The 16,433-nt window shown below is 39.7% G+C and overlaps 1 protein-coding gene across 3 annotated transcripts in view; it reads left to right on the top strand.

The window, feature by feature from the left end:
* The window catches only part of CDH11 (cadherin 11), a 49,292-nt gene that overhangs the window by 9,468 nt on the left and 23,391 nt on the right, over nucleotides 1-16,433 (top strand). For all 3 annotated transcript variants that reach the window (XM_043898640.1, XM_043898639.1, XM_043898641.1), the window contains exons 4-6: nucleotides 456-623; nucleotides 4,108-4,295; nucleotides 11,280-11,533. In XM_043898640.1, the coding sequence (XP_043754575.1) occupies nucleotides 456-623; nucleotides 4,108-4,295; nucleotides 11,280-11,533 (610 nt within the window). The remainder of the gene's footprint in view (nucleotides 1-455; nucleotides 624-4,107; nucleotides 4,296-11,279; nucleotides 11,534-16,433) is intronic.

Genomic DNA, 16,433 nt, shown 5'->3' with positions numbered 1-16,433 from the left:
ACATTTTAATATATTGCCATCTACTTTTAACTTAAAACAGACCAGAGTAATGTTTCTAAGAATTGGATGCAGGCATTGATAGTCAGAGGATTCTGCTGACAGTCCAAAAGCATGGGTTTATGTTATGGATGCTCATGTAGTTGGTCCTCAAATGTATCAATCTTTAGCATCTTTAATTAAGTGTTACACCTGAGACAGATGAGATTATTACTTGTATTTATAGTACAACATATAAAATGTAAAATTTTAATGCTACATTAATAACGATGGTAATTTACTGGAAAATATGTCTATATGATGCTCCAAGTATGGCTACTTTTGATGATAAATATGTTGGAGTGACTCTTCTGTGCAGACAGGTGCTGTTTTATTCATCTTTGCTTCCCCGTGCCTAGATCTTTTTTGTTACAATGTAATTAATGAATATCTGTGGTGTTCCCTGCTCACCTGTCCAGGTATCATCAGAACGGCCCTTCCCAACATGGATAGGGAAGCCAAGGAGGAGTACCATGTGGTGATCCAGGCCAAGGACATGGGTGGACACATGGGTGGACTCTCAGGGACAACCAAAGTGACGATCACACTGACCGATGTCAACGACAACCCACCAAAGTTTCCGCAGAGTAAGTCGGTGGGCTTGGTTTTCACTTTCCAATGGTGCCACAGCCAACTCTCTTCTATGACCCATCCCTGCTATACTCAACTTTCCAGAAGGAATCTAGAGTAATGGAGGCTCTTTATAACACTCTTGAAACACACACACACACACACACACACACACACAAGACAACAGTAATGACAACAGAAATCTTAAGTGGAGGAGAGGTAGTGGGAGAAAGTGGAGACATAGAATATTTCACAACCCTGGGAAGAGAAAAATCCATTTTGCTAGGCACTCATGATGCGATGTAGTAATTAATTAACCTTTCTGTTTCAGTGTTCTCATTTCTAACCTGAATATGTAATAGTGGCTGGATCAGTTATCTATTGCTACCTAGCAAACTACTTCAAATCTTGTGCTTTAAAGCAATAATAATTGTTTATTTTTGTCATGACTCTGAAATTTGGGCAAAACCTGAAAGAGGCAGCTTTTTTCTGTTTCACAGCATCCATTGGCAGAGTTTGACTGAGGCTGGAAGATCCACTTCCAAGCTGGTTCAGTCACGTGGCTGGCAAGTTAATGTCAGCTGTTGCTTCCCGTCCATGTCAGCCTCTACAAGGAGTGGCTTGGATGGGTTCTGAAAGTGAGGAGAGCCCCAAGAACACCAACTAGAAACTGTATAGCCTGTTGTAACCAAGCTTCAGAAATCACATAGCATCATTTCCACTGTAGTCATAAGACTGCCCAAAATTTAAGTGGAGTTCTTATAGACCCCACCTTTCAAGGGAAGGACTGTTAAAGTCTCTGAAAGAGAAGCATGTGGGCTGGGAGATACTGTTTGGACTACTTTTGCAAAATACAATCTTCCATTAATAGGACTCAGTTAATAGGATGTTGGGACTCCCCTGGTGGTCCAGTGATTAAGAATTCATCTTGCAATGCAGGAGACATAGGTTCAATCCCTAGTCGGGGCACTAGGATCCTACATGCTCTGGGGGAACTGGGCCCACGTGCTGCAACTACTGAGCCCGAACCACAGCTAGAGAGTCCATGTGCCGAGATCCTGCATGCCACAGCTAAGACCCAACACAGGGAAATAGACAGATAAATATTTTTTTAAAAAAATTTTAATTAGTAGGATATTGTTAGAACTAAATGAGCTACTGTAGAATCTTACAATGATATCTGGCATAGGCTGTCAACAAAGGTTAGCCATTATTATTATCTAGGTGATTATGGTCCTGCAAAATTAATAGGATTGCAGCAGGAAATAAAAGAAAAAAATATTTGAAAGGTCATTATTAATAATCATAATTACAACAACTATAACCCCTTCAATGAACAGTTACTACTATTGCAAATCTCTATGAGAGCCTCTCTTTCACAGATAAAACCGGGTTCCATGGAAGGTGCTGTAAGTTGCCTAAAAGATTACAGCAAAGCTAGATTTTGAACACAAATCTGGTTATGTATACAGTGTAGGTACAGACAGAGGTACAATATAATCATAATGATGCTGGTGCTGATAGATCATGGGGAGTTCACCATGAAAGCTGCTTTATTAGATTAGCTGGTAGAGCCTATGAGTTTATTGCCAGAGAAATGGCACTTTTTACAAGTGAGAAAATAGGGAAGGCCACCAAGTATGGCCCCAGATAGGCACCACAGTCACTCAAAGGAATTCAAAGACAACAGTCTCTGGAAGGGAGACATTAAGGTAGAGGATTACAGGGTGACAGCCAGTTCTCATAAAGTCCCCAGAGAGATGAAGGTTACTTTGCTTGGTCAAGCACAAGGTTCAGTATCCCCAATAAGCTTAAGCCTCATAGAGCACTCTAAGAAACTGCATGCTCCGTTATCCACACTCTAAAACCGCCTGGTATGCTGGATGGAAAGGACCATGCAGGGCTATTAGCAGGTGGTGATTAATGTCCTTGCTCACCTGCAAGCATAGAGTGAAGTTACATCACTGCTGTGAAGATAACCAGTTTTATAGCTGTGGACTTGAATGAGATTTAGAGAAAATTACCTGAGAGCAAGTTTTGCTAAACCTTCATGTAAATTGGTAATTATATACAGAGACTCCCTTCTCCGACTTGTCCTTTATCATGAAGGACACGGTGTGTTTAAGTTGAATATGGGTCTGAGCTGAAAGCAGTCACAGCCAAACAATATAGATAAATGTACACAGAGTATTAAAATTGATAAAATCCACATAAGGAGAAACTAAAGCTTAAATTGCTTAAGTAGCTTGTCCCAAACCACTAGGTTTGGCAGTGATAGAGGCCAGGTTTTCTGACCCTTGCTTCTCCACAGTGTTTCACAGAGAATATTTTTTTAATTCTGATGATACAATTAAGATGATCTCATCTTATTTCTTTAATTAAACCTTTCAGTGACTTCCTACACATTTTTAAAGAAAATCTGACATCCTTTCCATCTCCTGCAATGCCCTTTGTGCAGTTAGGCCCCAGCCTGTTTACACTTATTTCCTACCAGAAGGCTGCAGTCACACCTGTGGTCTTACTGTTCTGTATATATTCACTGTTTTCACTTTAGGGTTTTTGCAGTTTGCTGTTTGCTTTGTTTGTACTTTTATCCCCAGATATTCACATGATTTATCTGGCCCAGTCCTTTCAGGAGATATTCACATACACTCACACGAACACACTCACACACATCATACACTTACACACAGTCACACTTATACTGTTTCATTATCCTTTGTCCCTTACTGTATTTTTCTCCTTCTTAGCAGTGATATCAGAGTATGTATACATCTGATTATTTTTTCTCTGTAGAATGAGGGGAGAATCCTGACTCTTTAATTTACTACTGAGTTTCCAAAGGCTAGGACAGTGCTCAGCATATCGTAGGTTCCCAATATGTATTTAAAAAATCTATGTGGAAATGTCACACTGTGAGAAACCTTCCATATAAGATATCCATTCATCAAATGGTGAAGGAGGTAAAATAAGAAGAGAGTCAAATATAGAGCTGGAAGGGTCATGACCTTGAAGGACAAAATTTGCATTTGACTTTAAAATAAATATGGAGCTACAGAAGGCTTTTAAACAGAGAAGACATTCTCTTTCTGGGCACCTGCGAGTGCCATATGTGAGCCTTAGAATTATCTCTGGGCCATTCCAAAGATGTGAAAAGAGGTTTTGATTTTTTTTTTGAATGTGTGAAGATATACATGGCCCTCCATCAGTTCCTGATGGGAAATGTAACTGGGCATTGTTTTCCTTTCTCACATGTGGCAGGTACCCCCACCCTACCACCCTGGACCCTGATGTTATTTCATCATTCTTTACAGAAAACATTTCTTTGACAAGCAAGCTGTGTGGGATCTTCCTCGCATCCATTCACTTCTTTTCATGTTTTCAATCAATAGGAAGCTCAATGTCAAACCCTTTGAGAAATTTATTGGGATTCAATGAAATCTAAAGTCTTACAGCTGCCAAATAAAAGGGAAAATAAAAATAGATATCTTCTTCTTCTAGGCGTATACCAGATGTCTGTGTCAGAAGCAGCTGTCCCAGGAGAGGAAGTGGGAAGAGTGAAGGCTAAAGATCCAGACATTGGAGAAAATGGCTTAGTCACGTACAATATTGTTGATGGAGATGGGATGGAATTGTTTGAAATCACAACGGACTATGAAACACAGGAGGGCGTGGTGAAACTGAAAAAGGTGAGTTAGGGTGAGGAATCAGATGTGGCAGCAGTGTGGCCTGCTTTGCCAGGACAAGACTGCAGGAAACAAAGAGTTGAAGGCTAAAAACTGAGAATATGGACAACTGAGGGCTGGACCTCAGACTTTGCAGTTGAGCTTTGAGTTTTTGGGAGATAACAGAACTATATTCCAGAGGGAGCTGGCAGAAGGCACTGATGATGCCTACCTGAGATTTATAGTTAGTTTTTATACAACTTAGGGACTATAGTCAACAATAATGTAATATCTTGCTATTGTCACAGATGAAAATCAATTTACCATTTCGAAATGTATAGAAATATCAAATTACTATGTTGTGCACCAAGAACTAGCATGGTACTGTAAGTCAATTATTCTTCAAAAACAAACCAAAAAACAGACTCATGGACAAAGAGATCAGATGTGTGGTTATCAGAGGTGGAGGATGGGGAAAGGTGAAGTTGGATGAACACAGTCAAAAGGGAAAAACTCCTATATATAAGATGAATAAGTATTAGGGATATAATTTATACTGCTGTATGTTATATACGAAAGTTGTTCAGTGAGTAAATCCTTAAGAGTTTTCATCAAAAAGAAATTTTTGCTTTTTCTTCTGTATCTATATGAGATGATGAATGTTCGCTAATCTTACTGTGGTAATGATTTCATGATGTGTGAAAGTCAGATTTTATACTGTATATCTTAAGCTCATACAGTGCTATATGTCAACTATGTATCAATAAAACTGGAAGAAAGAGAGGGGGTGATAATACTTGCCCTGAGATTACTGATTAGTTCTTGTATGACTTGGCACAGTTTCCTGAAGGAAAGAAAGATGTTTAGATAAACCTATATTTTGGAGAAGCAGCCCTCAGCATGCATGGCGTTTCCTTGTTGGATCTGCCAAGCTGAGTCTATTAATATAGGTTCTCCAGAACTTTTCCCATCTCAAACATCCAAGGTCTGTTACATTGTTGGGCCTTCTATGAAATGTGAACCAAATCCTCTGCTCAATTTTCTCTCAGAACTGAGCCTGAGAAACAAAAATAATGGATCTTCCCTCATAGTCAGCTAAACTGTTGCTAAAAATGTGTTCCTGGGATTAATTCACTACAAAGATGAGCTTATTATTTATTCTTGATTTGTTTTTTTTAATCTAACATTTACTCAATTCTAAATACTGTGACTCATAGTAACCTTTGTTTGTTTTATATGATGAAAATCATATAAAGTAGATGGTAGTATCCCAGTGGGCAATGATACCTTAGTTTAGTTAGGAGGAGGCTGGGGCTCAGACAGGTTAAATAATTTAATCCTGTTGTAATCACAGCTAGCAATTTAAAGACATGAAATTCAAAATTAGTGTATTCTGGAACATCTTCCCACTTAAGGCATTTTGGAAATAGCTGGACCAAAAAGGTTTTATAAAAGAGAGCCAGATTTGATTGGCTTTCAGTGGATATTCTAATAAAATGATTACCCCCCCCAATGTACCACTTGAGAAATCAATACCTCTACATCATTAAAGTATATGGAGTATCAAATCTGAATTGGATGATGGAATTACCTTGGTTTTAATCAAACATTCATTTTCAACTTGGTTTTGTAGCCTGAATATTAAGCTCCTTGGTATGATGGGAAAGATTGGACTGGAACACCGATGAAAAAATTAATTTCAAGAATCAATAAAGAGTTCAGCTGCTGGAGAGGAGGCAAGGGTGGGATGGAGGGAGACTCCTGGGAGGAATCTTTTAGTAAAGGGAGCAGGGAGAGATGTGTTCCCAGAAGCCCAGTTTTCACAACATATGAAAGCAATGTTGTTGGGTTTGGGAGAAGTATGAGGGGACCCAAAGAAAAAGAAAGTAGGAGTGACTGTCATAAAAGAGTATGGAAATTGTGGTAAACTTTGGATATATGGAAAAATCAACATTAGTGATGATGAATGGTATAGTCACCAAGGCCTAATCACCAGCCACAAGGGGCTGGGATAATCACTCCCTCTGGCTTCTCCTCTGGGAAAGTAGCTGTGTGAATTGGCCTGTAGCATAGAGCTGTCAACTTGCTTTGTTAATTAATATGACTATCCCTTCTGTCTGACACTGACATACGAGCAGTGACATCAATGATTCCTGCCCGCATCCTTGGCTGTTCAAGTAATTGGGTAGTTGGTTATGCTAAGGTTGTCACCTGTTTTCAGTGTATTCAGGGTATAAACACACACCGTGTCTCTAAAATCTGAAACATTTAAATCACCCCATGGGACTAACACATCGCAAATGAGCTCTCTGCATATGATTAATTTGCACATTTCCCCCCAATTCAATGTGTTTATTTCAGGCAAGAGAATAATCTTCCATAAAGCACTGATGTTTAGGTTGAAAACAGAGTAGGATATTCTTTCATTTGCAAAAGAACATTTGCTTAAACTTATAGCATGAAGTTCTAACTGTCCAGGAGGAAAAAAAAAATATTGAGAGGTGAATTTAATACAGTAAAATGATGGATCCTTATAGGAAGCATTATATATTATTTAATAATATAAAAAGATATAGAGAGACCCATGAAACTATTTGTGCCTTTTAAAAATATTCTCTAATATAGTTTTTTTTTTTCCACTTGTTTCTTAATTCATTCAACTTATTTTTCTACCAAGTGTGATTGAGTTTTTATTATTTGTCAGGCAGGCCCTTTGTGAGAGGCTGGACATCTAAAATGGAAGAAACAGAGTTCTGGTCACAGGGAGATCAGAATTTAACAGGACAGTTAAGCAAAAAAGACAGTTAAAATAGAGGGGTTGTTTCTGACCCTTGAGATTGTTAACATTTCAGGACAAAGACTTCTCTGTTGTAGGGGGCAGTTCTGTGCATTGTATCGTGTTCAGCAACATTCCTGGTCTCCCCTTACTTGATGTCAGAAAGCGCACACCCATCCCCACCAGCTGTGATGATAAAATAGAGCTCCAGACAAAGCCCAATACTCCCTGGGGTGAGGTACAGCAAAATCACTTCCTGGTTGAGAAGCAACTGTGATAGTGCATGATAGTCTCTATGAATATGGGTCATGGATGACCGCTTACAGGGAGCAGTTCTAGAGCTAAGTCTTCATAGGTGAGTAGGAATTTATCAAACGGATAAGGAGAGGAGGGTCAGAGAAAACAAGTGCATGAAGGGCTGGTCTTGATGAAAACAGGACACATTTAAGAAACTTGAGTGAGTTCAGTCTTGAGGATTTTGAGATGGATACAGTCGGACCAGTTGAAAAATTCTTGCTGGAATTCAAGAGAGAAATTACAAAGACTGGAAGAAAGCAGAAGAGATAAATGTAAAGAATTCAAGAGTTAACATCAAAACATGTATATTATCTAGGGTTAAACAGATCACCAGCCCAGGTTGGATGCATGAGACAAGTGCTCGGGCCTGGTGCACTGGGAAGACCCAGAGAGATGGGATGGAGAGGGAGGCGGAAGGGGGGATCAGGATGGGGAATACATGTAAATCCATGGCTGATTCATGTCAATGTATGACAAAAACCACTACAATATTGTAAAGTAATTAGCCTCCAACTAATAAAAATAAATGGAAAAAAAAAAGACGTTACCAAAAAAAAAAAAAAAGAGTTACTTAGGAGTTATTCATGTATTGAATGGGCTTCCCTGGTGGTTTAGATGGTAAAGAATCTGCCTGCAATGCAGGAGACCCAGGTTCAGTGGCTATGTTGGGAAGGTCCACTAGAGAAGGGAAAGGCTACCCACTCCAATATTCTTGCCTGGAGAATTTCATGGACAGAAAAGAATCCTGAAGGGCTCCAGCCTACGGGGTCGCAAAGAGCTGGATATGACTGAGTGACTAACACTTTCACTTTCTTGTACTGAATAGCTTAGAAAGTAATAAATATTTCTTGAATACCCTGTGTCAGACACAGTGAGTGTCAGGCTTATAAGCGCGTGAGAGAGAGAGAGGAGCTGCCTTTGGGATATTGAGATGATCTCTGTGTGACTACCTGAAGAAGAACCAGTGCAAAGTAAAAATGAGACCTGTAGGTGGCTTGGTGGACTTAGGAAAATCCGATGCTGCAACAGCTTTGACTGAGTGGGATTCCCAGTTATTATTGAGAGATCTCTTCATGGTCTCTGAGGTATTCACTTTCAAACAAATAAACTCCTTGTAAAGCAGTGACAGAGCAGCATTAGAAGGCATTTTAAGTATTTTTAAAAACAATTTTAATAAAGCCACTTTTATGCCTGATTATGGCTTCCCCAGTGGCTCAGTGGTTAAAAAGAAACAGACTGCGTACAATGCAGGACTGCAGGACACGTGAGTTCGATCCTGGGTTGGGAAGATCCCCTGGAGGAGGAATGGAAACCCACTCCAGTATTCTTGCCTGGAGAATCCCCTGGACAGAGGAGCCTGGTAGGCTACAGTCTATGGGGTCACAGAGTCAGACACAACTGAAGTGACTTAGCACGCATGCATGCATACCTGATTATTTCTTTATGTTCTCTGTCCACATATATATAGATGTGGACGTGTAACATTTAACACAGTTGCAGTCATAGAGTGATCAGATGTGTTAACTTAATAGCACATCATAAACGTTTTACATGCTGTTATATAATATACATAATCATTTTTAATGACTACATAACATCCCATCCTATTGATGGACCATTATTTCCTTAATAAAATCTCACAGTTGGGTTTGGTGTTTTGTGTGTATGTTTCCCAGGATTAGATATAACCCCTCAGTGATGTCTAAACAGCATCATCATGCATTTTTGAATACTGTTTGTTTTGGTTTTCTGTTGAATTAATCCTGTTGAATTGGATTTTTAGAGGTGGGATTAGTAAACTCGGGAACATTGAGATTTTTATGGTTTATGTAGTATGTAGCTATATAGCTTTATTTCAACTACTCATAACATGGATAGGGAAACTACCTTAAATCTCTTTTGGAAGGAGGCAGGGAATAAATTAGAGGCAGATGCTTAAATGTTGTCCGTCCATCAACTCTGCTTTCCTTTCGATCACAGTGATTGGTGCATGCTATCATTTGGTATAGTCATTCCTGGGTGCTGGGGAGGCAGAGGGCAGCAAAGATCAGCACAACTCTGTAGAGTTCTTTGGGATGCTCCTCACTCAGGAGGGGTGGGGGACAAGGGACTGCAGATGTGCAATTAAGGGGCCAGACTAATCTCTGTCTGGGAGACGGAGAGGATTTAATAAGCCTGGGATGACCACCAGAAGACAGTAAAGTCTCACCAAACTAGAGAGGGTGTTCCAGACAAGCATTTGCAAAGACCTGGGGAGCTTTGCTCTAGATTCAGCAAGTACCAGTCAAACTATACTATACCAACCTTAACATTAACAAGGCTTTCCAGTGGAAACAGTGCTCTGGGTCCTTAGGCATGTACCTAAGTCAAGTTCAAAACATTCTGTTACCAGGTAAATCAACAGATTATCTGGGAGAAGAAAATTTCTTCTTGCCTGGTCTCAGAACTATTGTATTCATGTTTTTCATTTTGTCTGATAATCACAGAGATTTTTGAGGAATTGCAGCAGTCTCACACCTTCAGCCTATAAATACCATTCCTTTCTGCTGTTCAGTAACACAGTGAAGGACAAAGAGACTGCTGGGGAACATGGAACAGCTGGGGACAGATTTTGCTTCAAGAAAAGGGAGTGTTCTCTGAATCTGGGGAAAAAAGTGTCAAGGGTGTTGAATGCTTTTAACCTTCCTGAAACTGGAACCATCCTCAGTTAGAATTCTGTAGAATTAGGTTAGGACTAAGCCCTATGATTATATGCCCATTCAAAATAATACCAGGCAGATGACAGCAACATGGCAGGCAGATGCTAGCCTTAAAAGACCCAACTCTTTGCAAACATTTGGGAGTTCAGAATCATCCAGAGTGCTAATTAGAAAGTTCTGTTTCCGGGCAGGAAGGCTTGTTTCTCCTCTGTGATTTTACTTTTCACCCGTTGCTGACTGATTCACAGAACCGCCCCTCCTTCAGAATGTGGGAGTGCTTACCATCAGTTTCTTAATAATGACAGCCATTCAAATGTTACTTCATTTTTTTCACATCTGTGTAAAATCTATATTATTTATAATTGTTTTTCTTTCAATTGAATTTTGTACAAATATACATTCTTTTAACTGGGAAGTACTCACACTGTTCTATATCACTTGCCATAAATAGGAAGTAACCTAAAAATGAATTCAGTCCAAACAAAGTAATGTCATTCCATTCTAGCTGGTGAGTTCTATCATAGTCTTTCAAAAGGGAGATTAGGAAGCATAACAGGTAAGAATTAGTACTGAGATGTCCTTGATGTGTTTGGGAATGGAAGAATTGGAAAAGGGATAATAGTATCAATAATTAGGATAATGTCATTCAAAAAAACCCACCCACTCAAATTACCCATAAATCACGTTAAGTCAGATTATGGACCACTGCTGGTAAGATTTCTTGACTTTGAGAAATGCTCTGTGGTCAGAAAGTTTAAAAATGAGACTGTTAATATGATTAAGCCAGAGTGTGTATGGGTAGAGGGGAGAGTCATCTAACAAGACATCACTTTTTTCTCTGACTAAAATTCATTGAGTATTTTTATTACCAAGATTCTTAGTACTTTTCAGAATGGGCTACAACATTTATTTTTGTAATGTTTTAATTCCTTTCCTTAAGTGATTTTAGTGACTGACGGGAAGCCTTAGTGTGTTCAGAGAATGTGGTTCATTTTAGATGATGGGGTCCTTCTGAGTCTGCCATGCTCCTTGAATTACCCATTAAACACATTCCAAGTTTTAACAATTGATTTGTCTGATTTTCTGACCAAATGGCTCAGGTAATTGGATATTGAATAGACACTGATTTTCTCTCTTTGAACAACTATTCACACTGCCCTATAAAAACAATCAGGTCTTTCTTTTCCATTATTCTTTCAAGGAATTGGTTGTCAATCTTCTCTTCTTTTTTGCCAGCCTGTAGATTTTGAAACCAAAAGAGCATACAACTTGAAGGTAGAGGCAGCCAATGTGCACATTGACCCGAAGTTCATCAGCAACGGGCCTTTCAAGGACACCGTGACAGTCAAGATTGCAGTCGAAGATGCTGACGAGCCCCCTATGTTCTTGGCCCCAAGTTACATCCACGAAGTCCAAGAAAATGCAGCCCCTGGCACTGTGGTGGGGAGAGTGCATGCCAAAGACCCTGATGCTGCCAACAGCCCGATAAGGTACAGAGAAACTTATTTTTAAAGTCTAGATGGGGAATTCTAGAGGTAAAAGGTTTTAGGAAAGCCCTACAGGAGCCACATCCTTCAGTTTCAAGAAGGGTCCAAGATATCATTCAGTGTAAACAAGATGAAGACTTAGGAGACATAAATATTCTACTCCAGTTATTTGGATAGACTCATTCAAGCTCCATAATTTCTGGAGCAGATTTCCTGGTTATACTAGGTGATATAACCCTTATCTTCACCCATCTGTCTCAGAGAACTGTGGTGAAGTATAAATAATGGTTGTGAAATAATAACTGTAATTCTAATTTATTGGATACCTTTCTATGCTCCAGTTATTTCACTAAGGGGAATCAGATACATCAACTAATTTATCCTCTCAATATTATTTTATAGGAATTATTATCCCTTAAGCTGAGGCAAAAATGGGGTTCTGCAGGACAAAGTGACTTAACCAAAGAACCCAGAGAGTGATCAGGGGGCTCAGAAAGCAAGCCCTGTCTATCTAACTGCTGAACACTTCGAAGAGAAAATAAAGTGACCCTCAAATTTAGAGTGCTTTTCTTATCATGAATAAATTTTTGTGACTTAGAAAAGAAAACTAGAAAACAGAACCCTGCCTCCCCTGTCTCCCCAACCTGAGCTAATAACCAGTGAGGTTGATGATGAAGATGAGACGGTGATGAGAAAGAAGCTGACCAGAAGGAACCTTGAGTCAAACAGTCAAGGCATGTCTATATAGGGCAGGAATGGGAAGTTGTCTGAAACCTGCCCTGGATTCTAGCAGGTGTTTATCTGTCCATGGCCACTCCCCGAATTCTGTTCTTGCTTAGATTCCTTCCTCTGCCTCCTCATGGTCTTCCTACCCCCAGACTACCACCTACCTTTCCATCATCCTGTAGCAAGACTGATCCAGACATCACATCATGCTTCAGTTAAACAACAACAACAAAAAAGTCAACGATCAAATTGTTTCTCATTGTCTCATAGTCCAAAATATTCTCAAGTCTCTCACTCGGCTTAAGTTTTTCTTCAGGCCCCTCCCCACCCCCACCCCTCAGTCACTGCTGGTCTCTCTGCTTTCTTCCTCTCCCTTCTCACCAGACTCTCAGTTGCAGCTAGACTAGGCCATTTCCTGTCCTTTTCTAGTTCCTGGCCTTTGTATATTCTTCCTTCTGGTGGGAGCTCTCTCCCTTGTCCTTTCCAGCTTGCAACATGGTACTCATTTTCCCACCTGCACTTAGGTGCCATGTCCTCTCGGAGTTCTCCCAGGGACCCTGAGATAGACTGGATGCAGCTTCTACCTCACAGCTGTTACCATGCTGCATCACAGTGACAGCTTACACCGTGTTGCCGTTGGCATACTAAAAGAGGGCCAGGGATATGTCTGTCTAGGTCACGGGTTGATAAGTTACAGCCCGCAGAACAAGCCACCATCTGCATTTTGAGAAACCTCTGTACTGCTTTCCATAACAGCTGTATCTTGAACAGGTATCTGAACTCCCATGTTCACTGCAGTGTTATTCACGATAGACAAGCTATGGAAGTAGTCTAAATTTCCATTGACAGACGAATGGACAAAGAAATCATGATATATCTATATAATAGAATATTATTTAGCCTGAAGAAAGAAAATTCTGCCAATGGTGATAACATATGTGTATTTGGAGGATACAATGCTAAATGATGAATACTATGCTAAGTGATAAAGGTCTATATAGTCAAAGCTGTGATTTTTCCAGTAGTCATGTATGGATGTGAGAGCAGGACCGTAAAGAAGGCTGAACACTGAAGAATTGATGCTTTCTAATTGTGGTGCCAGAGAAGTCTTGAGAATCCCTTGGACAGCAAGATTAAACCAGTCAATCCTAAAGGAAATCAACCCTGAATATTCATTGGAAGGACTGATGCTGAAGCTGAAGCTCCAATACTTTGGCCACCTGATGTGAATAAATGACTCATTGGAAAAGACCCTGATTCTGGGAAAGACTGAAGGCAAAAGGAGGAGGCGGCAGAGGATGAGATGGTTAGATAGCATCACTAACTCAATGGACATGAGTGTGAGCAAACTCCAGGAGTTAGTGAAGGACAGGGAATCCTGGCCTGCTTCAGTCCATGGGGTAGCAAAGAGTTGAACACAATTTATCAACTAAACAGCAACAACTGCTAAATGAAATAAGCTGGACTCAGAAAGACATATAGAGCATGTTACTCCTATGTGGAATCTAAAAAAGTCTAACTGATAGAAACAGAGAGTAGAACAGTGGTTGCCAGGATCTAGAGAGTAGGGGAAATGGGGGGGATATTGACCAGCATGGTAACTCTAGTTAATAATAATGTATTGTGGACTTGACATTTACAAAGAGAGTAGATCTTAAGTGTTCTTGCCCCCACCCCCACACACAAACACACACACAGACACACACACGAATGGTAACTATGAGAGGAGGCAATGAATATGTTAATTAGTTTGACCATGGTAATCATTACACAAGGTATACTTATTTTGAAACATCATGTTGTTAGACATTAAATACAGATGATTTTTTTTTATTATTAATCATACCTCAATAAAGCTGGGAAGAAAAGTATATCTGAATATGAAAAAAAAAATATCATGGATAGTGGAGTTTTTCTATTTATACCAAAAACATTGCTGATGGGGCAGAAGGAAGTCCCAAATGTAAATGTTGTTCAGTTGCCTTTAAGTCTTTGAACATTGCTCCTCTGGGGAGAAAGGAAGACAATCTTCTTGGCTCCAGATAACCCTGCACTAAATTATATAAGTTAATCCTCAGACAACCTTGAGACAGTGATCACTTTAGGATCCGTTAAATGGAAATACTGGAGCTCAAAGTGCTGGCGTGAATTACTCAAAGTTAGATGACCAGTCAGTACTGGAGACTGGATTTTAATCCGGATCTGCCTTGGGTGGTTTACTCTGGCTGAGCAGGCACTAATGGAAAGATTTCCCAGGAAAGTTTGAGTACTGTGCACTGTATGCAAGAAGATACATTACGACTGAGGAGCTTGATAGCACCTTTAAACTACTCAAAAATTTTCATGGTGTTAATTTTAAATGAATTAGCTTTGCCCTAGAATATTGAGGTACATTAGCAGCGTTTTAAAAGTGGTGACGTAAAAACACATGGAACAACCGCTCATTTCCTTGGCACCTCATTATTTCCAGGGATCCACATCTGTGATTGGTTATTTGGGTCATATTTTCAATGGAAGCAATTTTGTGTGTGAAGGCATTTTTCATGTCTATAATTATCCAAAGATGCTCATTACTGCCCTTGAACCAACTTCCCTCACCCACTCAGGTCCTAGTTCTTAGAACTACCAAACAATTCATAGAAAAACATTTAAAGTTTTTTATTCGGTAAGCTTTCTAGCCAGACTACCTACTTTCCTGAGTGCTTATCTTCACCTTTAAGGGAATTTGTATCCTTGGACATACAGGTAGGGCCTTATAGTGTCACCCAAACTCTTAGCTGTTTGGAAGTTTTTGCAAATCTTTCTTCTCAGACTCTGTAGCATTAGAGACCCTTTCTTCACCATTGCCTTCCTGAAATATTCTTTCCTCTTAGCTTCATTGCCAGTAACCTCTTCATGCCTCAGACATACATGGTGTCTTTGCTAGTTTTCCATCCCAGCCCAGGCACTGGGGACTCCCTGAGACTCAACCTTTGGCCTCAGATTTTCTTTCTCCCTGTGTCCACTTATTTACAGTTTCACTCCATTCTGCTGTTTAAATTGAGTTAATGCTCCAGATTTTCTGCCTCTAGACTGATCTTTCTCCCTGACTCTAATTCTGTACTTTTTCTGCTATCTGCTGTGCATTTTTACCCACTTCCTTTTTCCTTTCCTCGCTCATTCATTAGAAAGATATATTTGAGCCTATACTTCTTGTGACATACTTTAAAAAGAAGAAGAAGAAGATGATGAGCTCTACTCCTGACTTTGTGAAACCTATGATAGACTTGAATCTTTTCTCTCCTGGCATGGCAGCATAGCCCTAGTAGAATTTCAGTCTCTCCTTCCTGCTAAGTTGACTTTGTTTTTGTATTTCCCAATGCCTCCCTCTCTGACACCCATGCTAAAAATTCTCTAGGACTCTCCCAGCTTCCCACAGACCTCCAAATATCAACTGAATCCTACTGGTTCTGTCTTTATCACATGGTCTTTCATTCCCTCTGTCACTCCTACACCTAACTCTCTTATCACCTCATATTCCTTAAAAACTACACCAACTCCTTAAGTTTCCTCTGCTCCTTCCCCCACTCTCACTAGCTCAGACTATCTTGCCCACCCTATCGTATTCATCATCCTGATGGTCTGATTCAGTCTGTTTTTCCTCTGATCGAAAGCCCTTCATGATGTTTTCACTGGCTATAGGATGAAAATCATACTCTGTAGACTGACATTTGAGGACTTCCATGATCTATCCAGTGTGTGATAGCAGTGACAACAGCAAAAATCATAGCAGCTATATTTGTTGTTCTGTTTACTACATGTGAGGCACTAGGTTATACATCTTCAACATCTATTATTTCATGTCATTCTCATTGAAGACCTTAAAGTTGGGTACTATTAATATCTAGTTTAAGTGATAAGTAAGCTGAGATTTAAAGAACTAAAGTGGCTTCTCCAGTATTACTTGATATATATACAGTGGGACATGAACTTGTACCTAGGACTTTATAAAACCAAAATCCACATGCTCAACTGTATGGAATAACACTTTTGTTAATTATCTTTCTTCTCATGAGCCTGTCTTATCATGTCAAGTAGATAGTAAACTCCCTGGTGTCAGGGAAAATATATTCTATTATTTTTTTCTCTTTTTTTCACCTAGAGCTCTGCTTAGGGTTCAGTCAGCTCAATCACTGAG

The sequence above is a fragment of the Cervus elaphus genome, chromosome 4, assembly GCF_910594005.1.
Source record: "Cervus elaphus chromosome 4, mCerEla1.1, whole genome shotgun sequence".
Taxonomy (NCBI): domain Eukaryota; kingdom Metazoa; phylum Chordata; class Mammalia; order Artiodactyla; family Cervidae; genus Cervus; species Cervus elaphus.
Note: the sequence above shows the minus strand (reverse complement) of the source record. Positions and strands in the feature narration are given on the sequence as shown.